Here is a 22,530-nt window from a genome sequence, read left to right as displayed (position 1 = left end):
ATGAGAATTTTCTGCAGATTTTTTTTTTGCCACCTGACCTAGAGGACGTGTTTTTAATAGAATTTGAGAGTTATGACAGTCATGTTCCATATTTTGCATTTCCATACAAACATAAAATGTAACCACATGGCTGCTTGGAAATTGGTTTGAAAATAAATGTGGCAAAACTGAGAAAGGTTTTCTTAAACAAATATAGGGGATGTTTGTATGAAATGTTATGGTAAAAGGCTTTCATGGGGCCGAGTTTTTAAGTAGTTTGACTACGCAAGGGCTTATAACTGAGGAAGAACGTCTTCACTGTGATTTTATTTGATTTGGTTCATGGGCACCTCAAGGAACTGTAATTGTGTCAGTGACCTGCTCCAGCTGAAAAGACTGTAGCACAGTAAGATTGATTAACTGCTCGTTGAAAAAAGTCCTGATTTTCTGTTATTCTCTCGCTGCAGTCTTAAATATTTTATGGCAACACAGACAAGTTTGTGTGACGAATGTATGTTAAAATATTTCTGACATTGAATGCCAGAGCAAAAGTCATAAATAACTCTCCTTTTCATTTTCTTTAAATTACAGATGTATGAGTCTCTGTCATAATTACATGTGCCAGTCGAAGATTTAAATGCATTACACTTTATGCACTTGACTTATGAAATGAGCATTAGTCTTTGAGGAGGTGGGCTAAACCTGACACTTCCTCGTGTAGCACAGATATGGTTCGATTTATGCAGTCCTCCCTTCTTTCCAAATGGTTATTGATTACATAAATAAGTAGGTAATTTTTCTCTTTCAGAACTTTGCAGAAAACACTATGAATGAGCTCCTTGGCTGGTATGGTTATGATAAGGTTGAATTGAAAGATGGAGAAGATATTGAATTCAGGAACTACTCGGCAGATGGGGAAAGCCGCCAGCACATTTCTGTTCTCAAAGGTAATGAGACTTCATGTTTCTGTGTTCATGCAAAGAAGGATTAATATCTCAACCTGTCTGAATTGGCGTGGATTGGGAAGCGTGTTCTGCTGCTTCGTGGTTGCTTTACATAAAAACATCAGAGAGTGCCTTCTGGTACAAGGAAGCCAATACAGTATGAGGAAAATCACTTAACAGAATTGTTGTTAGTAGGCACTTACTAATATTTCTTCGCAAGTAATACCTTTTGTGAGTCAGTTGAAAGTCCTGTACCTGTGGTACCGATAAACTGCTCACAACTGGAAAAAAGAGGGAGCGTTTTCTTGGCAGTGTGGCCTTAAGGAACCCTTTTGCTTTCAAAGCTAAGGCATTCTGGCCTATGGCTTTTTTAAACGCTGAAAGATTTTGAGCTGGAATATTCACAATACCTGTAGGAACGAGCGTGAATGTTCACAAAAAGCTCCTCATCCATGCTTGTACTATACTGCCTTCTGCAAGTGCTGTAGAAGTTCTCCAGGGATGGAATTTGTTTGGGACAGTGCTGCATCTTAGTGATTCCAAACGTGAAGGGTGGGAGCCCTTCTCTTTGTTCGGCTGTTCAGCCGCTACCTTCTGACTCCTCGGTCGCAGGGGATGGGTAAGGACTTGTCATCAGAGCGAGGGGAAGAGCAGGAAACTGCTGCACCTTGACTTATCCAAAACAAGTTCGTCAAAGGTGAGGTAGAGAGAGGAAATTGCAGCAGCTTTTATGCTCTCAGCCTGCCACTTTTCACTGCATTTGTGGCCAGCAGCATTTGGGTTTTCTTTCTGATGGCCAGCAGCAGCACTGTATTCAGTGAGCACTGATAGCAGAGAGAGACCAGTTCTGAAGGAGAAATGGCTAGGAAAAAGGTGGAAAAATTAGAGGTAAGATGAAACAACCTGGTCATGTTAAAATTGGATGTTTGCAGCTGGTTAGTTCTATAGTGACATTGGTGATCAATATTTCTTTGTCATTGAAAATGCAATGTCATTAAGCCACCTTTGAAGAAACTGTACCTGTGTTGTAATGCGATTCATTTATTTATGTTTTAGTAAATAGATCTGCTATTGAATGATTTGTGGCTCCAGTCTATGCCTGATGAAATTGTGATGTGCTTTTTTTTTGTAGAGACACGGTACAGGTCATACGTTTCATGTAGCAAACAAAGATGTCGAATACCTGTGACAGAAGTTTTTGGTGTGTGCAGTCTATGGGAGGGAAAAAAGTGTGTTTCTTTTTCTGAGAGATGGGAGGAGAGGGAATTATAAGAATTAAGTCCTGCCCCATAGCTAACTCAGATGCATTAGAGAAATTCCTACAAATAAGAATCCTGAGGTGATTTGGGATTAAAGAATTAGAATAATAACTATCATCATTTCATGTACACTTTGTTGTCATTTCAATATTTTGTCCCTTTCTTTAAATCCTTTCCATTACTACTACTCATATTATTGATAGAGAATTAGAAATTCTTTTATTTTTAAGTTTATGCTTCTTGCATTGGTGAAGTCACAGTACGCTGAGTGTAATCACCATGCAAACAGTAGAAGTAAAGGATGAGAACAGGGCATCATTGATTAAATCGGGTGTACTAAGGACGTGCATGACACAATAATCCCACCTTTTGAAAAAGAGGAAGTGTGAATTTGATTTAAAAAAATGGAGTAGTTCTGAAGAATACTGGAAACTATCCATTTTTTAAAAGGGAAAATAGCTGGGGTTTTTTGTGCGCTCTTCTTGTATCAGGGTAAGTAATTTAATGAACAGATTGGTGAAAGTATGTCAGGGAATTTAAGAAATATATTTGTCATACTGTACAATATGTTCGTTGTGTTTTACAGAAAATTCTTTGCCAAAACCAAAATTACCTGAGGACAGTGTTATTTCACCGTACAATATAAACCCAGGCTACCCAGGGCTTGCCACAGGAAATGGACTATCAGACTCACCAGCAGGGTCGAAGGATCACGGGAATGTACCTATTATTGTCCCATTAATTCCACCACCTTTCATAAAGCCACCAGCAGGTAAATCCTAATGAACATTTAAAAATGGTTACTGTCATTGACAGGTCCTGAAATTGCTAGATTGTGACATCTTAGTAAGAGGTCTGATTTCAAAATGTTTAAAAACCAGTTGCAGGGAACTTTAAAACGGAGTGGGAGAGCGACTTTATTTGTTAGTATTCTTGTAAAACTTCTACAAATGCAATGACAACAGACTGGTGCTGCTTGTGACACTCTGCATGCTGGATTATACTCCCAGCACTTCAAAAACATCTGCTTTTAGAAAGAAAAAAAAGGATTTTGTTCTGATGAATAAAGCCTTTAAAAAAATTAATGGAAGACAATTAAATTAAAAATAGGCTCCATGAAGGAAACAGCAAAAGAGACAAAGCCATCAAATCAATATCTTGTCTTTATATTGGGTTAACAAGCTCATCCTGGGAAAACTGTCTCTTGATTCTCATTGAAATCCCTGACCGTTGTCTCTTGAGGATTTAATATGATCTTGACTCTTCCCAGGAGACTGCACTGAGATGTTTTACATTTTCATTAGATTTTTATCAGGCGTGATTTTATAACATGCCATTCCTCAGAGTTTGCATGAAAAATGATTTATTCTACACTGCATGCTGCTTACCATAATCTGTGAAAGTAACTCTCACGGCTGCGCCGGGGTGATTAATTGCTCTGTTATTGTTTACTGCTGTACATGGTGCGATAATGGTGAATTTAGATAGGAGTAGGCTCAGTCCTGCTTCCGTGGACTTCCCTGGGTGTCGTTCTGGGTGCTCTTGGGTGACCGAGGCACTGAGTCCAGGGTGACCTGCAATAACCTACCCAGGAACAGTAGCTCCCCGCACACAGGGAGGCAGCTTGGCTGAAGAGTCCCCACCAGGTGCGAGGAGGCTTCTGCAGAGTCAGAACAGCTTGTAGGATCAGGTCCCAGGTGTTAGATGGTCACCTCTGCCCTTTGTTGCATTGATTAAAGGTAGCTGTAAAATACTGATGGGTCCAAGAAAGTGTTTGCGGGTTGACAGGCATGTGATAGGCTACAGTTGCCCCTCCCAAATTATCTTTATGCCATTGAGTTTTATCTCTAAAGAAGTATAGTAATATGCCATGAATAGTTTTCAAATGTTACTCAATATGCATTCCCTGCCAAAGACTTTTCATCTATTTTATACGATATTTGCTAATTACCAAGGCTATTTGGGCCCATTCCTGCAGCCTTTACACAGCTAAAGATCTCGGGCCATATGGGCTGGATCCTCAGCTGTTGTTGATTTGGCCCTAAAGCTTTAATCAAGGGCTTGTGCCATCCCAAGCTATTTTCTCCTCCAATCTGAGTCATGAATGAATCCAGAATGCTGAATTTGTGGTACGTGAACACAAGGCTATAACATGCATTGTGCAAACTGCCACAGTTGCTGGATTTTTATGACATCAAACAAGCAGGAGGAGATGGAACTATGAAGTAGAAAAACAAATTACTGCAACAGTAGTTAAGTGGACACAGGGGAGCCTTGGCCAAGTCAACTGCCTTCTGTTCTTTGCCCATCCACCTACCACGTGTGATCCTGAGTTCAAATGTACCGCTAAGGGCAACGTGCAGAGAAGGCTTTTCATAAGTATTTTCCAACTTTAGGTTTTTAATTCATTAATTCATAATGAATATTGTTGTTTTACTTGCATAATCTCTGCCTCCTCTGACTTTATCCCATTGTCAGTAATGGGCGCTAGATTAGCATGACTTCTGAGCAGATGAGCATATTTATCTCACCTTTGTTTTAGAGAGCAAGGTTTGGGAGGACCGGAGGGGGAGGAGAACCACAGCCTTTGTGGGATTTGCAGTAAGCATTGGTAGTAATTGTTCTGTTTTATCTTAGGGCGTAGGTGCCCTAGTCATTATCACCCCAAAGAGCCTGGCAAGAAGCAACTGGTGAATGCAAGTAGAAAAGGGAGTACAAAGGAGCCAGGAGAGCCAGCATGTGAGGCAGTGGACTTGGCACTGCACTTTGACACCGTTTTGTGGGCACTACATCAAAGCAACAAACTTCAGAGTGATACAAAGCCAGACAAGAGAAACTCTGGGGATGTTTTCTTGTTGCCCCTCACAAGCACAGGGGATGACTTCGGAAGCAGCACAAAGGTGCTTCTTTGAGTTGAGCAGGCAAATGGAAAAGACTCACATTATTAACTGCTAAAGCCGAAATTCACCATTTTCGGCATGGAAGAGGGACAGGCTATGGCTGACCTGCCGCAAGAACAGAAGCAGCTTACATTTGCCCGAGTTAATAAATGAAGACGGGAGAAAGGAGGGAGCGGCAGAAAGTGTCTAGGAGAAAGCTTCAAGGTTAAAATGCTGGGCAGAGAAAGGAACCTTTGCAGCACATTTTGAGTGGGTGCACATAGGATGAGGTTACATTACAGGCCAGAGAAAACCAAGTAGTGATGCACTGTAGTGACTGAAAAGCTGAGAAGCGGGATGAGTCCAGACTTTATGGATGGATGGGCAAAGCTTTTAGGTATTGCACAGAAGAAGAATCTACAAGATTTAAATATAGCTGAAAAGAGAGTGCCTGCAGATGGAAATGATATCTAAATCATGAACCTGAAGGACAGGAAAGATGATGGTGCGGTCCACTATTACTGAGCAAATAATATGGAGTGAGCACTCAGGGAGAAATTATTAAGACTTTAATTCTTGCCGTATTGATCTTGAACTGAAGGGTCAGCACCAGTAAAGAACTGTCAGGGAGACAGGCTGAAATATTCATTTGGACAGGAGAGCAATGGTCTGGAGAGGATAAGCAGATCCAAGAAACAGTCACAATGAATTATTAGTTGAATAATTTTTGCAGGTAAGATTCTATACAGATAGGAGGGAGAAGAGAAAGAGCAGAGCACAGGGGATGCTCACAGAAGCCTGAAGGGAGAAATAGGAAGGATGCTCTGCAATGTGCACTGATATAGCAATGGCAGGGGTAGAAGAAGGGGAAAGACAGTCAGGAAGCCAAGGGAAACAAGATTTCCAGGGAGGCAGATATAATTCTTGGTATCAGAAACAACTACCAGCTTGAAAAGGAGGAGAAGGAGTACTAGTACTGAATTATGTCTAGGAAGCAGTCATTGAAGATTTCAGCAGGCTAAGGTCTTCCTTGAGCATGCTGGAAAACCTTGAACAGTGCCCTATCTGCATTCATATTTTGTATGAACAGGCTAAAACCTTGAACAGTTAACGAATCTACCTTTTTGCCCTCATATTTATTTTATGGTAAAGTGTTTTTTTTTCTTTTGAAAACCAAGTAATTTTGAGCATTCAGACTAAAACTTTATCTCCAAGCTGTTCAGCTTTTCTGTTTTAGTCAAATGAAATATTAGGTAAGAATTTGCTTATAGAGTCTTGGAAAACATCAGGCTGCTACCTGACCAATTATAAACAGCTCCAGTAATGGCACTCTGTCTTCACTGTACCCCAGAATTACACCCAAAAAAGGCCAAGTGGGCCCGATCTGGTGCACTGACCATCTACAGACTCAGGTTGCAGCATGTTAATGGAGGATACTAAATCTAGTCACGGGAAGCCTCCACAAGAAGTATGCCAGTTGCTCAGATCTGGAGACTGTCTGCAAGAGCACGCCACTGATCTGCACCACCAGGCAGATAAACCACACTCAGTCAGTGCCCAAATCAAACAGGACTTTATCAGTCAACATCAGCCATCTGACCTGCATCTGGAAGCAAGTAAGAAGTCAGTGCAGCCTCCAAAGAGTTGATGTAATAGTCTCCTTGTGGCTGATAACCATCCTTCTTGCCCAGCAACAGATTCTGAGTGATCTTCAGGGTTAGTCTTGGGTACAACCCATTGCAACAAACCGATACTAAGATTAGTTCTACTTGGTATGAGAAGTTTCTTATTTTCTACACAGCAACGTAAAGAAAGTATTTTTTTCAATTAAAAAATTACATAGAAATAGCAGGGAACAAAGTGCAGTAGCCAGGAGTGATCTAAAAATAAAAATCCCACCACAGTTGTGCAGGGTATACGTCCATAGTATGCAGCATGCAGACATCCTAACTGTTACTGTGCAGCCCTTAGCGATAGAGTAAATCTGAGAGGGCACTTCGGGTGACTCTGCCCTTTCACTTAGACAAGTTTGGACGGCTGCTGTTACATGGGATGAAGGAAGGCTAAAATCAAGACTAGTCAAAGAAGAATGCAAAAAATTCTTTCAATGCAGGTAAGAACATGCTGCCTCCTTCCCCTGGCACCTGCTGGAGGCTATGCTATCTCAGTTTCCCCATTTTTTTTAAGAGTGCTCTTTGGTTTACTTTCTCTTGTGAACCCCCATGGCAGTGCCTCGGTAGGGGAGGTACAACTGCTGGTGGGTCTAGCCTTTGAGCATGGGTGTCGGCAAAACCTTCCCTTTCCTGCCTCCTGTGTATAAGCGATGCACCCAGTGTGTCTACTGTTCTAAGTGTCCCAAAGAAGAGCCAGCGCCCTGCCATGCTGTGCTGTGAGGGGAAGTCACTGTCAAGGGATGCGGTGGAAGGGGACGCAGAGAGTGACGCCGTGCAGTTGACTGAGCTTTCCACAGGGGAAAGAAGTACAAGGGAAAAATAATGCTCCTTCCCAGGGTTTCCACAAGATAATGAGTACATTTGGGAAAGGAAATTAAATTTAAATTCTGCAATCTGCAGATCAGTGTTTCTACATAACATTTGGTTCAGTGATTTCCAAGTGACAATGACTAGGATCGTACCAAAAGTTACTAGAAACTCGTGGAAGTGAAGGAAGAATGGGCCGGAGGAGCTGTTTCTGGTGAGGCAAAATGTCTTAAAGGAGGAGCAGAAGCATTTCCAGTGCTGACTACCTTGTAAAATAGGCTTGTGACCTAAGCTGGCAAGGAAATGTCACATGCAAATACTAAATAAAATAATTAGGTATTTTATAGATAAAGGATTGAAAGGAATGAGTGATTTTCTGTGTTACAGCTTAGCCTAACTTTATAATTAAAGTTTACAGGATTCTTTTTTGTAAATACAAGTGCACACCAGTAATTTGGTGAAACACGTGAGGTTAAGCAAAGTCCCTGCCCTGTGAACACTTGGAACTGCACGTTGTAACCTCTCTCAACATTTAAATTGTATTGGAGGAATCTGGAAGCATAAAAGATGTTTTAAATGGTAGTTAGCAGGGCAGTAAAAATGAATTCCGAGATCATCTGTCTAAATTCACCAAGGAATTGGTTCTATGACTGCATTACCAAGAAGTCTGATTCCAAGCAAAACCCAGCGGCAGTTTTCCTTAAATAAAGACCATATTATCAGATCTAATTAAGTCTCTATATTGAGGAGACTTTCATTTTACTACGCTTTCGATCCTTCTTCAGTATTTCCCAAATCTTATTCTAGCTGCTGAACCCCATTACAGCTTCTCTTAACTGCAGGTTTAGCTCTCTCATAAAGACCACTGCGACAAATCCTGTAGTCACTACTCTTCAAATTCTTTCTCTTGTTTTCAGTTTGAAACATCATCTAATTTACACTGATCGTAGGGTTATTAGTGCCTGGGTTTTAAAATGCCAATGGTTGCCAGGATGCCTGCCCCATCTAGCCCACTGTTGATGCCTTTTGCTCTCTGTGGAGGGCCAAGTGTTTCCTTTGTGCTAAAAAGAAAATCATAACGTCTATGTATGCACTTTAATAGCATATATTCAAAATACACAGGGAGTTCCCCCCCTATTAGCTGAAATAGGTGCTTTTTTGTTTGCATGTTTAAAACCTGCCTAAATGCCAGCTTTTATTTGTGTTGTGCATTCAGTCCTTACTGAACTATGCATGAGAATGTGCCTCAACTCATGCATAGAAAACAGAGGCAAGCCGTGGTTCCCCAAAATGATTTTTAAAAAGGAGCTGGGACACTTTGCTTTATTGGCAGAGTAGTGAACTTCAAGAGGCTGGTCCTTAAAAGGAAATGCATTGTGGAGCCCCTGAGGTATTTCCATAGCAATGGTTGCAGCAAGCTTTCTATTGCCAGCCCTATTTTTTAATCTTCCTCTTGTAATTACTTTTTCTAAGGTACTTTTTGTACCTTAAGTTTGTATACACTCCATCTGTTTAGAGGATCAGCACTTAAGTGCTATCACAAGGGTATCTGCAGCAATGTCTCAGGCATTTTGTTTGTTCATTTTGTAGTTCAAGATGAATCAGATAAAGCATCTCAGATTTAAGAAAAATGACTGTAATGGTCCTTCTGCCTTGCTTGGGATCATCAGCCTCAGGAACTGCTTTGGGATGAAAACTCTTGAGTACGTGCTACTTGGTTTTCCTCAGAAACGGCAAGCTGGGGTTTCAGAAGTGGCAGGCGGGTAACTCAGAATGAACCATTCTGAAATCCTGGCATGTCCCAGTGGAAACAGTGAGCCCTTATTGTTCATGCTGCGAATGCTAGAATCAAGTTCAGATCTAATGTCTTTAAAAAGGAATTTTTGCAGCTTTTCATTAGAAAGTAGTAGTGAAAGCAGCTAAAATAGTTCAAGATGTATGCTAGTGTATTCAGTGCAGTTCCCAGGATGGGGTAAAAGGGCTATTCTAGCTCCCCTCAAAATAACCTGGGATCCAAACTGCCCACGTGAGGGGGTGGGATGCAGCAAAGAGAAAGGGAGGAAAACAGAAGCAAGCAGTACTGGGGAGACATGGCTTCTGATAGCTGTGGTGGAAGGAAACTCATGCCTGGAAGAGATGGGCCGTGAGGAGACACCAAGCAGGGATGGGGTGCCAAAATACTTTCTGTATCAGATCACAGATACAACCACAGCCAAGGTACAGGTTTCACACAGGCTTACTCAGTCCAAGGGACATACTCTTTGAGATTTCCATCCCAGACCCTCTGGTCTCCTGGTCTTCCTTCTGCACAACAGGACTTACTCGCTACTGCAGCTGGGCACTTTCAGGAGTGATATTTTCTTCTTGCCAGAAGAGTTGAGTATCTCCTACTGAATTTCTTGCAAGGAAATGTGGAAAGCAAGGTTTTGGAGTACTTGCCCATGAATCATTACAATCTGCAGGATTAGAGCTGTATTTAGTTTCACCCAAGTTCTTGAAACTGGAGTTAAAATTGAAAATACATATCAGTAAGTACCAAACGGAATTAGTAGAAAGTTACAGCCCAGAAGTTAGTAAACTGATCAGGATTTAACTCCAGAATTGTAGGGATTTTAAGATCATCCTGCTAAACACTGTAGGCCATGCTGGTTTGCTTAGATAAAGGGACAGAGCTGTACGTGATGGATTTACTCTGCTGTACTCATTGCCTTTCTTCTCTTCCCCCCACCTCTCCAAATTATGGTTCCACATAAGATCGATTAGTGTAAACTGCTGCTCATTGGGTTTAAGCGGAACAATTTTCTGCAGCTCCTTCACACCGGTTTGAAAGGAAAAAAAAAGCCAAACATTCTGCTTAATTAAGACCTAAAGAGGCGGTGCAAACTTTTGATGATTAATTGAAGCATGCTTTAGACTGATGCATATTTAGTTATTATAATGTGATAATTTTATCTTGTTATACAAACTACTCCCTTTGGGAACATGATTTAACACTGCAAACGCTTCGCGTTTATTGCATTGTTCATTATGAAAAATACACAGGCTAAAAACCACAAGGAGATGTATCTGAACAGTATCTGTGCGGTGGGTGCAGGGAGTACTTCTTCTACCTGTAATGACACAACCCAGGGGCAGAAAAACACAGTATTGGAACTCCCACAATAGCTTTCCCTGTGAAGAGTTGAGAACTCAAAAAAGCAGAGGCTGAAAATTCAGATCTTGTTCTGCATGTGGCAGGAATATGTCTTTCTATTACCCAGTGTAATTGTAGAAGACAGTGGTACAGATGTTCTGCTGAAATCTCTCCTGTTACTGTTCAGTTGTCTCTGTGCCAGCTACTCTCTGTCTCACCTGTATGAGTACCTGCGCTACCTGGCATAAGCGTGACAGATATGAGAGCATGCTAAGCACATTGCAAGAGCAGGTCATAAAGTTACAAACCCAGATGGAGGAAAAAAAAATACAGCTGTTAAAAAATAACTTTCTTTCACTTCAAAATGAGCTGTACCAGGATTGCAAATGTTATTTTTGTACTTCACAAATGTGTCAGCCTAGCTGTGTGAGTCCTAAAAGTGATGGTGAATGATCTTCATCAGAAGAGCTGCTCCAGCGAGAGCTCACATGATGGACATAGGCATGCTGTCAGGATGAGCTCATGTTACTCAAGCGGATATGCTAAGCTAGACTACCAGCGAAAATTTGTCTGTGAGCAAAGGAGAACATTGCTGATGTACTATACTGATGTGATTGTTGTGGAGAAGCTTTCTTAGTGCAGACCTGATCAGGAAAAGATTAGAGTAAAGATTCAAGACAAATAAGCAATCTCAGGCGACTGGATTTGAAATTCCCTGCTTCCCTGTGTTCTCATCGCATCAGGTTCCTCTGGCTGAGTGCTTTAGGGATGGGGATTTGATACGTTTTCCTGAAAGAGGGGCAAGAGTCTAGTAAAGTGATTTTTAAATGATTTGGTCTTATGAAACAAAGGTCTGTGAAGAAGTAAGAGGAATTTTATCTTGAATGGAAGAGACAAATTTCTGGTTTCTGATTATTCCAGTTTGTGTTTAGGAAAAGACAGCAATTAAATCATGTGACATTGGCTTTTCTTATTTCACACAGTCTTAATGTTTTGTGTTTAAGCTATTGCTTCCCACATGGACTGTAATGTTAGAAATGCATGGACTGTTACCTTTTGGTTAATACTGCAGTCCTCTTTTTTGGTCACTAAGCTTAATACACTGCAACAAAACGTCCCTGTTAGTTATTTTCACAGCATCTGCTCAGACCTTTACTGCAACCAGTGTCAAGAAGGAAAGCACAGGATCAGGTTTGGACCTTTATCATTGTCCCCAGCTGTCATCTGCACCCATAGGCCATAGGGCATGGCTCCGTACCTATCCCTCAGGTACCAAGAACAGGTCCTTTTCTCTGCCGTTCTTAGCTTCACTTGAAGCTCAAAGAAAGGATTTGATTTTAGAACAAGTCTTCCTGCCACAGGGCTGCGCAGGGCTCTTGTTGATGGTCCATAAGGAATTAGTTGTGTGATACTGGATGTTTTCTTTCTTCACCTGATGACTGCATTGCAAGAAGTTAGAGTTGCATCAAAAATTGAGTTGGGCAAACCTACACCTGAGGGAGCAAAGATGACTTAAAAAGTGACATATTAGTGTACTATTCCAGGAAGCACATCGTCCAAACTCCCTTCTGAATTACTGCTTTTTTCTGGCTGCTTTATGTGGCCATACTCAGCTAATCCTTTTGTAGCAGTGTTCCTGAGCCTATTCAATGGAAGAGGCATCTAGTTTTATTATTACTATTAAAAGGATTATATTGTATGCGACCATTCTTTGATGACTGGCTTGAGAAGGGAGTAGGCGAGAGAAATAATTGAAGTTCTTTGTATTTAGGCAGACTCTTTCCCTCCCTTTCTCCCTTCCTTCTTTCAAAATGATGAACATTTTGATTAATATTGATGGTGCCTCCTGCATATCAGCAGTCTCTTCCTGGAAGTGCAGACAGTGGCTGGAAGTAGTAGTTCGTAGACATTTTCTGCCGTTCTATTGATTGTCAGATCTGTGGACCACAAATGAAGCAATGCTGCTTCAAAGGATTCCCCATGAGGTGGTGGTGAAGTTCTGCTGCTCAGGGCAGGGGAAGACAACTTGACAGAGCAGGACCGTCTCCTCTCCTCAATCTGTCTTAGAGGGTCTTTGGCAGAAAGAGGGAAATTGAGCCTTACTGTCCTGTATAACCTCCTGCACAGAAGTGTGTCATGCAGCTTTTCCATGTAACAGCTTCTGCTGCTGCTGGGATGTTGTGTAATTGCGAATGGACAATTGTGTGGTCACCCATGGAAGGCAGTTCATGTCCGTTGGTGAACAGGAGCTGAATGATAGCTGAGGTGTTTCCCTTATCAAGTCATGCGTGAAAGACCCTGCGAATCCTGGTGGTGCAGCTTTGTGGTTCTCCTTAAAAACCGTGCCCCAGATGAGCCCACCTGCTTCCAAGAGCTTCTCCAGCACCTACTTTGCCAGTGAACTCTCTTTCAGCTCTGTATTTTTTTTTTTTCCATTTATGACAGTTGGTCTCACCAGAAGTGAAGGTTATTGGAAAGTATCACTGGTAGATGTCCTATTTTCAAGAGATAAAATATGTCTTATCAGTAGTAGAATATATGTTGCTGTTATCTGAAACAAGAGGTTGCTGTCTGTTTTCGTTTGGTTCACAGGATCTTCTGTTGTCCTGATACATTCAAAGGGGCAAGTTCAGCCCGTAAGGGATTGGTTTATTATGGTGCAGAAGTAGCTGAATAGGGCACCTTTGTAAAAGCTGAGTACTTCAGATGGCTCAGGATAAAAACAGGGAAGAGCTCCTGAGCTGTGCTGGAGTAGTTAGCACCCTGACCCAGACTGCTCTGCAAGGAAAGCTGTGATGACGCCATGCAACGCCACCGTGATGGCACCCTGCGCTCCTGGCTGAGATTACAGCCAGCTCAGGGGCAGGCATCTTGACCCTATAGATGGGTAGAGATAATTTTGGGCAAATTGTTTTGATTTCCCTTGATGTTCAGTATGTGAAAGCATTTATAGTATTGGCAAATCCCACTCTAAAGGGTAAGTGATAAAATACGTTAAACACAAATCTGTGTTATAACTTAGCCTTAAATATAGGTTTAAAGGTAGACAGTCTGATTAAAACTAAAAGGTCATTATTTTACATTGTACAATTTTATTTGTAGCTATAAATCATAACACAATTTGTGGAAGGAAAAAAGTTATTAAACTGGCAATATTTATTCCGTTAAGGTGAATAAAATGTAGCACGTAGTTCTGAGTTATGATAGCTGGGGAAAGGAGCCAAATCACTCTGCTAAAAATTAGTTTGCCAATAATTTTACAGAATGATGACAGCGTAGCTTCAAAAACAAATCCTTTATAGGGAAATGGGATGGCTGCATGACAGACTCTCTGAGCTATGAATTCTCCACAGCTCATGGACCAGGAACTGCTTTAACAATTAGTCTTCAGGGATTATTTTTTTTTTTCCCAGAAGTTAGACAATGGCTGCTGCCTATAACTGAAAGGTCAAGCTGTATCACAGGCTGGACATAAGAACTGAAAGAATTCTCAGTTTTAGGTCAGAAAGGTTCCTGCTAACGTATTGTCTTGATCTGTTCAGGAGGCTTAACTATTTGCTGCCATCGTCTGTGAAGCTGAAGGGCGTGATGACTACACAAGGATATTGCTAGCACTTTAGTAATAAGCCCTGGGTTTTGTTACATGACAGAAGGCATACATGCCACATTTGTAACACGCATTAGATAAGAGCTTGAAAGGGGCTCAGGAACTCTTCCTGAATTAAAATTTGACCAATGAACATAATGACTGGAAAGTAACCCAGCAGACTTTACCACAGTGCTGCATCTTCCTTCTTGCTCGAGTCTGTTTCTGTGACTGCTACATTCACATGAAAGCTCCCCATTTTGTATACGTCATTATTTCGAAACAACATGGAAAAGGGGTATCTTGTGTTCCTAGTTATTTAGAAGAGGGCTCTTGTTAGATACCTGCCTTGGTGCGGTACCTTCCCAGTGTGTTTTATCCCCAGCTTGCTGAGCAGAACATCTCAGGGGGTGACTACAACAGACTGTAAGCAGCAAGAACAAAGCATCAATAGTCATTAAGCCTCTAGTCTTGGTTAGTTGTTCAATAAGGAGTTGTACACTCTTAAACATGCTAAAAAGCTCTCGAGATTTCCAGAGCTTTTCAGCAATGCATCATTTTTTAAGCTAATAATCTTCCAGCCATCTTAGAAGCTCTGCCAGTCTCCCCAGCCTGGCTGGCACAGGTCACTGGCTGCCTGAGGATGAAGCTGGTAATCACAGACATGCACAGTTCTGCTCTCAGACAGTGAGGAGGGCAGAAATAAGATAAGCTGGTGGTGGTTGTATCTAAGAGTAAGTGTGCAGATGTCTGAGGAAGGTGTTTGCATCTCATGTAAACATTGTTCTTATATTTTTGTTGTAGAAGATGATGTGTCAAATGTACAAATAATGTGTGCCTGGTGCCAGAAAGTTGGAATCAAGCGCTATTCCCTGAGTATGGGAAGTGAAGTGAAATGCTTCTGCAGCGAGAAGTGCTTTGCAGCCTGCCGAAGAGCATATTTCAAGAGAAACAAGGTAAGAGAAATAAGGAAAGATGTAACCTACATAGACATAGCTTTAATCAGGCCCAACCTGGGTCTCATTTAGCATCTAACAGAAGCTCTTTTCTTTTGTTTTCTCTGTTTCATCTAGTCCCTCCACTTCCCATCTGTATTGTCTGTTGGACTGTCAGTCTTTTACTAACCCTGTTTCTTTCAGTTTCCTTCAGTTCAATGTTTGGGTTTTGTGAGAATCAGGGAATTCAAATACTAATAAGCATTAACATAAGAGTCCCAATTTGGCTTTAGAGTCTCAGGATACTTGCTACATACACACAACTAGGAGAGATATCATGGAAACAGTAGAGGAGGGTTGCATATGACAGTGTCACTAAGTCCTATGGTGCTGGGATCTTGGCCAGTGGGTAAATGCTTTTAGGGCCTGTGTCTGGATCCCATCACAGTAGCGGACATCTTCCTACTGCTGCTAGTGAGCTCTATTTTCATCCTTTTAAAATGTATCATTACTAAATAAATTATCATTCCTGCAAAATTCAGACACTATACAGTTTTTGGGTTGGGGTATGCAATGTTAGAACCTTTAGAGTAGCGTGAAAACCCCTCCTACGCAATTTAAATTTAACTGTCTAAAATTAGAATGCAATCCTAATATTGAATGTCTGCAAAAATTGCTGTAATCACTGAAGTACAGTGCCTGAAAATGCCCTCTAGGTTACTTCAGCAGCTGTTTTTCTGTAGCAGAATGTGCGATATGTCATTTAAAGAAAAATAACGAAGGAATGCCCCAGCATTTTTAGTTGTTGAAAAAGTAGCTGTGTCCTTTTGGTGCTTAGTAGTGTGAATCTTTGGGTAGCTGCTATTGTCTTAGAAATGTTTATTATTCATAAAACCCTTTAAATTTTTGTTTTCTAAATAATGCCATTTTCACTCATGCTACAGAACATTCAAAGCTTCTCAAGATCAAACTGAATTCAGGTCTCTAAATCTGGTCTTTTACATTTGTGGTAATAACAAATCAGTACATACAGATCCTAGATTCAAGATGCAATGTTATAGCAAAATACCCTCCTTTATAAATTTGGGTCACATCATCCTGGGGAAAAAAAAAAAAAAAAGGAAAAAGGAAAAAAAAAAGGGAGGGGAAAAAAATGCCTGAAGAATTAGGTTGCAAAAATCAGTAGAGTGGAATTTTAGTGGCAGTCTTGGAGAATCAAGCTCATAATGTCTACTGGAGCAGACAGGCTAGTTCAAGTCATGTGAGTCTTCTGCGAGGAGTGGTGTTTACATCCTTTTTATCTAGAAAAACCATAGAGGAGGGAGATACATGCTCCTTAGATGTTCCTCATTTGAAAATAAGTTCATGTATGTGTATGTGCACTGTGCACACATGCATGTTTATGCCCTTGCAGTTCAATGGGCCTTACAATGTGTCAGACACTCTGGGGTGACGGGATCCAGATCACCGTCAGCTGATGCTCCCATGGCTTTTCAGTCACAAATTTACATGGGTAAGATGGTTCATAGTACTGGAGGCATTGTCAGTGATCCTAGTTAGGTGGTCCTGTGTGTCCAGTAGTGATGAGTACCAGATAATTCAGGAAACCCTGGGGATGTAGATGAAGGAACAACCAGTTCATGGTGGATTCTCAATTTCATCTGCATCTTAGATCCTGAAATAGGAGGTTTAGATCCCTACTAAATGAAAATAGATACATGTTAACATAATGCATAGGTGTACTTCAACCTTCTACTAACCCATGAGTAGTAGGATTCATTAATGGTTTATGGCCATGAATTCAGTGAGTCAGGCAATATATGAAAAAGTTCCCTTTACCTGACTTAAAATTTATTACCTGTGTGCTTTGTTGGAGGCCTCCTTGTCCTTGTATTATGCAAAAGGATAAAATAGAACATCTCATTCCCCCTGCTACTCTTTCCTACACCTCTGTTAACTTCTGGAAGCTAAAAGATGCTGACTATTTCCTTCCAAAAGCTCTCTGTATTCATTATTTTGTATATATCTAAATAACAATAGATGTTCCTAATCTTTTCATATACCATCATACCCTAGTGAAATGTCCTATTCTTCTCTAAAGAGACTGCAAATTAACAAAATGTCATATGGGAGGACTTGGCAAAATATGGCGAGATAACGTATAATTGATATCATGTTGGTTGCTGCATTGGCTCTGCTGCAAAGCTAAGCCAGTGAGTCAAATGTTCTTCCTCTTTGCACCTGTGGAATCTGCAATTGCAGAGGATCTGACCCAGCAGGGGAAATCTGGAACTGCTCCTTGCATGTGTATTTACAGCATTAGATGATCAGGGGACAGAACACTTAGGAAATGCTGCTGTTAAATTAAGACATGTACAGTAGAACTCAGCAGTCCCTCATGCTTCTTGTTTTGCACTTTACCTATTAGTAATAGAGCAGAGTCTTGAGGAACAAGATCAAAGGAACAAGGCTGCAATAGTTTCACATGTAACTGCTGACCTTTAGTCTGTTATTACTAGTCCAACAGCATACCTGTCTTCTCCATGAGTCTAATGCTTATTTATTTGAGAAGTTATGCCACTCTACACTTTCTCATTTTTCAAACAGAGGAGTAAAATAGTCATGTTTCACCTGCCTTATGTATGTTTTAAACAGCAGATCACCACCACAATATAGTGTTGTATTACATTAAATATGTACAGCTGTTACATTTCTAGGAGCTGATAGGACTTTGTGGTCACTTCATTTAAGGCTTGAATTTCCTAATGGATCGTGTTAAGCCGTCTTCCCTCCCTCCCCTAGAAAGAAGTGCTGTAATAAGCACTTGCTTAAAATGATAGAACTGTTTAAACAGTAAAGAATGTCATCACTAATGTCTCAAAAGTGGCACTAAGTAATGCTGCAAATTATCCATCCCTGAATGCCAATTGCTGTGTTCAGAATTAGGACTTCTGTCATCATCCTAATAAGAAAATCTTCTCCCATACCCAGGGCAAATGCACACTGAAGCAATACATGCCCACAGATTTCCAGCTGGGAGAAGGCTTGGCATGAGACCACCTTGAAGGGCCCCTGGAGAGCAATGAAAGTGCTCCAAAGAGACCCAGGGTAGCTGGGCACTGACTGCTCCCTCTAACTCCTTCCCAGCCTGCTCTTGTAGTGGGTTTAGCAAGAGTAGCAACGCACCAGAATAAACCGGTGCCTTGCTGGCCTCAGGAGTGTTTGAACCCAAGCAGTGTAGTCAGAAGCACACATCAGTCCTTCCTGCCTTTTGTCCCAGTGGAGCTGTGTGCTCCATAAGCTGTGCCCCTGCACTCTGCATCTGTAAGCCAGGGCTTACAGCAAGCTTCATGGCTGGGGCGGGGAGTTTGTAAGGAAAAAGGCTCGTGTACTTTAAGTTGCTCTTCTCATAAGAAAGGCAAAGTTTGCCCCATGTATCTTTCAGTCATGACCATTAAAATTATCTATATTAGCAACCATGCCTTGCAAGAATAGGAATATGTATGTTTTGAATTATAATCGGTCTCCCCACAGGGTGTAATATTATCTCAATTACCAGAAATAAATGAAGAAAAATTTGGGGGTTTTACCCCATTAGGCAAAAAGCAAAGTATTTAGACTAGATCCGATTTAGAAAACACCTACAAATGCCACCACCACCAAAGAAAAATAATCCAGATCTGCATTCCCACTCCTGTTTGGTCTAGTGTGCATAGTCAAACACACATAACAAACTACTATATAGTAATAACCTGTTGTGGGTAACAAAACCAATTAAAAGGAAGTATTGCAGGGAAAGGGAGCATTTCATACTAATGTTTGTAATTGAAGATTTAAGATTTGGAGCTGTTCTGGTGCTCCCTTCCTTAGAGATTTAATTTTGTAGGCCAACTAATATGAAGCTAAGTACCAAAGAGGCACATAAGGGCAAAAAGCATTGGAGCACCAAGTTTCAGAATATGAAATTTAAAGGGAACGATAGGATTCATAATTGGATCCAGTGAGTTTGAAGCCTGAAAAGATTAATTTTGAAATTAAGTTTATTGACTCAGTGGGTCAGAAAACAAATTTATTGTGACCAAATAGCCAAACGTAGAATGAGGACTGAATTCACAGAGGTTATAGACTCTGTTCACAGGTATATTAAAGGATAATTTATTTGATTTGACTAAGACATCAGAGGCAAAGTGATTGCAAGGTTGTCAAGCCAGCATTTTGTACTTGACCTTGTTCCTGTTTCACACTGCCTCCCAATCAGGAAAAATGATGATAGATGCTTTTGTTTACAGTGCAGTCAAATTTCATTTACACTAATAAACAAAAAGGCATAAGTAAAAAAGTAAAAGTAAACTGCTGTTTAGCAGCATGAAGATGTAAATGATAATGGCTCTTTTCTCCCCATACAGGATAGTGGTGGGCAGCACCATGTATGAGTCAGTATCACAGACAGGCATTGTGTTTTATGCTGTATATGCAGCATATATAAATATATGCATATGTATGTTTTATCTCATCTGTATAGCAAGAATGAATGTGAACAATCAAATGGGGCTGTAAGAAGTAATACGCATTTATTTAGTCCTGGGTTCTGTTGCATTAGACAATTCCTTACATTTTCAAATTATGTTTAAAGATGATAAAATGCACACAACATCATAAAACCTCAGTATTCCTGAGTAGTTTTTTGGTTAATTAATGTATATCACTATATGATTAATATGGGCGTGTATATACAAACACATACTAAAAACTGGGAGTAAACAGAAGCTATTATTCCCCAAAATTATTACTGAGGGTTGTCAGAGAAACTTCTCTTGATTTCAAGCTTAATTGTGCAGCCTAACAGTGCGTAAGAAACATTTAACAATCTCCCTGTTAAGTCAATGAGTAACAGTAAAAAAAAAAAGTTACTTTCTTTTCTTTCTTATGCACCTGCAAAATGTAATTTGTAAAATGATCATAATTCATGGCAATTTGGAAAATTGCTTAAAGCAACTTATGCAACTAATGCCCCTGACGAAAAAAAAAAAAGCCAATGAAAAAAAAGCTTAGGTGTTACATCTTCCTTTAGACTCCCTTTCCATAATAAGTTTTGGAACATATGGGCTTCTGAATAGAAAACCTATTTCTCGTAGAGATTTAATGTGTATTAATTAGGTGTTCAGAAAGGTCTGCATAGAGCAGGTGTCCTACCTGGTTGGTGTGAAATTGCCCGTATTTGGTTCTGCAGAGGTGTAGAGAAGTGGGGTTTCATAAGTGGTTCACAAAGTTGCTTCTTCTGCTGTGGTTTTGTGTAGAATATGTGCATGTGTGTTTATGTGTGCTTGTGTGTGTGTATGTGCACATCAGCATACGTGTGGTTGTGTGTATTTGCCACAGCAGCCAATTTGATAAGGTTTCTTGCAAACGTTTGAAAGTAGGAAGGGAAAAGATGACAAACATCTCTGTAGCTATGACTGCTATGGTGGGATATAAATGAGTGCTGATGAGTGAATGCAGATGAAACGCTGAGTCTGCAGAGGAAATAGTTCAAACATGGGGGACAACTGCAAGCTCCTTGAGGAACCTATGGGAAGGAAAATATCCTTCCTCAGAGGATGTTTTTAAAGTTTGTGGAGGGTAGAATGACACAGACAGTGGCCAAGAATCTGAACAGACACTGAAATAGCAAGGAAATCCTGAGCTGTGAAAGAAATGGGTGGCATCAGTCAGAAAGGAGAAGAGTTGGCATCATTGTGTAGCTGTCATCAGCTGGCCTTTCTACTTACTGGATACTAAACCCAGAAATCTCATAAAACTCCTTCCCTGAACCAGAGCTAGGATTTTTCATGATTAGAAGAGGCAAATGAAATTCCAAATTAACCTACTGAGACCATCAGTCAATATCTCACCACTCACCCACAGCAAAGCAAAACGTATTAGCATTGCTAACGATGAAATGCATCAGCACCTGACTGATGCCACCAGTGACTTAATGAAAGGATCTGGCAAACCCAGCATGCTTGTCAGTTTGCAAACTCAATGGACATTTTACTGTCCATCTGCTGCCATTTAATACTATAAATTTGAATCAAATTCCCATTGTCTGAATTACTAGCAGGTATCCAATTCAATTAAAAGGCGTGTTCACTTTTAATTCTAACCACCATGTCACATTACATCAGTCGTGTTGCATTCTGGCTACTTTGGTTATATCAAGATGAATATGCTAATTACAGCTTGAGAATCGGCTGCCTCTTGGACAGCAGCGTTTGATCCAAATGAAGCGACCAGTTTCTGCAAGGTGTCCTTGCATCAGTTCTGGACAGCTTCAGCGACTGCACAGCTCCTTCTTGCCAGCAGTAGGTTTTGTTTACATACAGATATCACAACACAACATCACTAATTAGATTAGGACATGACTAGAAATGCATTTAGGGTTTTCAGACACTAGGTGTATGCAGTTTAGAGCAATTATTTGGATTTAAATAGATGTTATGACACCTTGATGTTGGAGATGTGAGAGAAGTTGCTGCCTACCAGGGTGGCTGAGGAAGAAAGATGGCTGGTAGCGGTATTTCTGGAGATTACTAAGGTGCTTTACTGAAGTCTTAAATCACATAGGATGAATTTTTGGAAGGAAGAGGGAGACACGAAGGGAAAAACAGACCCTTTGCTCCGTTAAGAAGTTTGGCAAGATGGAGTTCATACTCTGCAGTATCCAGGACATTTTTGCATCACCAAGGGATTTTTGATTAAAGAGTTTAGGTGCATAACAATGATGGCTTCAGAAAATGAGGAGGTATATCACACACGGGTGCTTACTTTACCTCTGAACCCCTTTAGCTCCAACCTACGTGAGCTAGGCAATCACTCAAAAAAATCCTGCTCTCCCCTACATTCCATGTCTTGATTCTTGTTACCTTAGATTAGCCCACATTGCCTTGGCCTTGTATGAAATTAGGCACCTTCCAGCTTTGTTTCTATGTGATCAACACAGAATGAGCATCGAGGAGAGTCTTTATTCTGACAAAAACATAGGATAGATCTCCAAAGTGAATTTCATTTGCACAGATTATATTTGGTGCCACTTTGCCTAATGAACACATCAATCATTAATACTAATACGAGCTGGGCAAATAATGAAATGCATATTAAATAATATGTTTGTTCAAAAATACCATGACATTTGAATAAATTATTGCCTTAGTGCATCTGTTCACTTATCAGTCAGCTCATTAACTTAGGGAAATATTGAAAAAGGAGCATGAGTATTTTTTTCACTCTATATATTTTTATTTTAAAACCAAAATTAAGCAAATATGGTTTTCAAAAATATGTTTGCATTAGGAGCAA

At 40.5% G+C, this 22,530-nt stretch overlaps 1 protein-coding gene across 4 annotated transcripts in view; it reads left to right on the top strand.

Annotated features, from left to right (window-relative positions):
* SOBP (sine oculis binding protein homolog) overlaps nt 1-22,530 on the top strand; it is a 118,973-nt gene that overhangs the window by 8,830 nt on the left and 87,613 nt on the right. For all 4 annotated transcript variants that reach the window (XM_056343678.1, XM_056343677.1, XM_056343675.1 and 1 more), the window contains exons 2-4: nt 788-926; nt 2,769-2,954; nt 15,065-15,216. In XM_056343678.1, the coding sequence (XP_056199653.1) occupies nt 788-926; nt 2,769-2,954; nt 15,065-15,216 (477 nt within the window). The remainder of the gene's footprint in view (nt 1-787; nt 927-2,768; nt 2,955-15,064; nt 15,217-22,530) is intronic.

The sequence above is a fragment of the Falco biarmicus genome, chromosome 6, assembly GCF_023638135.1.
Source record: "Falco biarmicus isolate bFalBia1 chromosome 6, bFalBia1.pri, whole genome shotgun sequence".
Classification (NCBI taxonomy): domain Eukaryota; kingdom Metazoa; phylum Chordata; class Aves; order Falconiformes; family Falconidae; genus Falco; species Falco biarmicus.
This window is presented reverse-complemented; position numbering and strand designations above follow the sequence as displayed.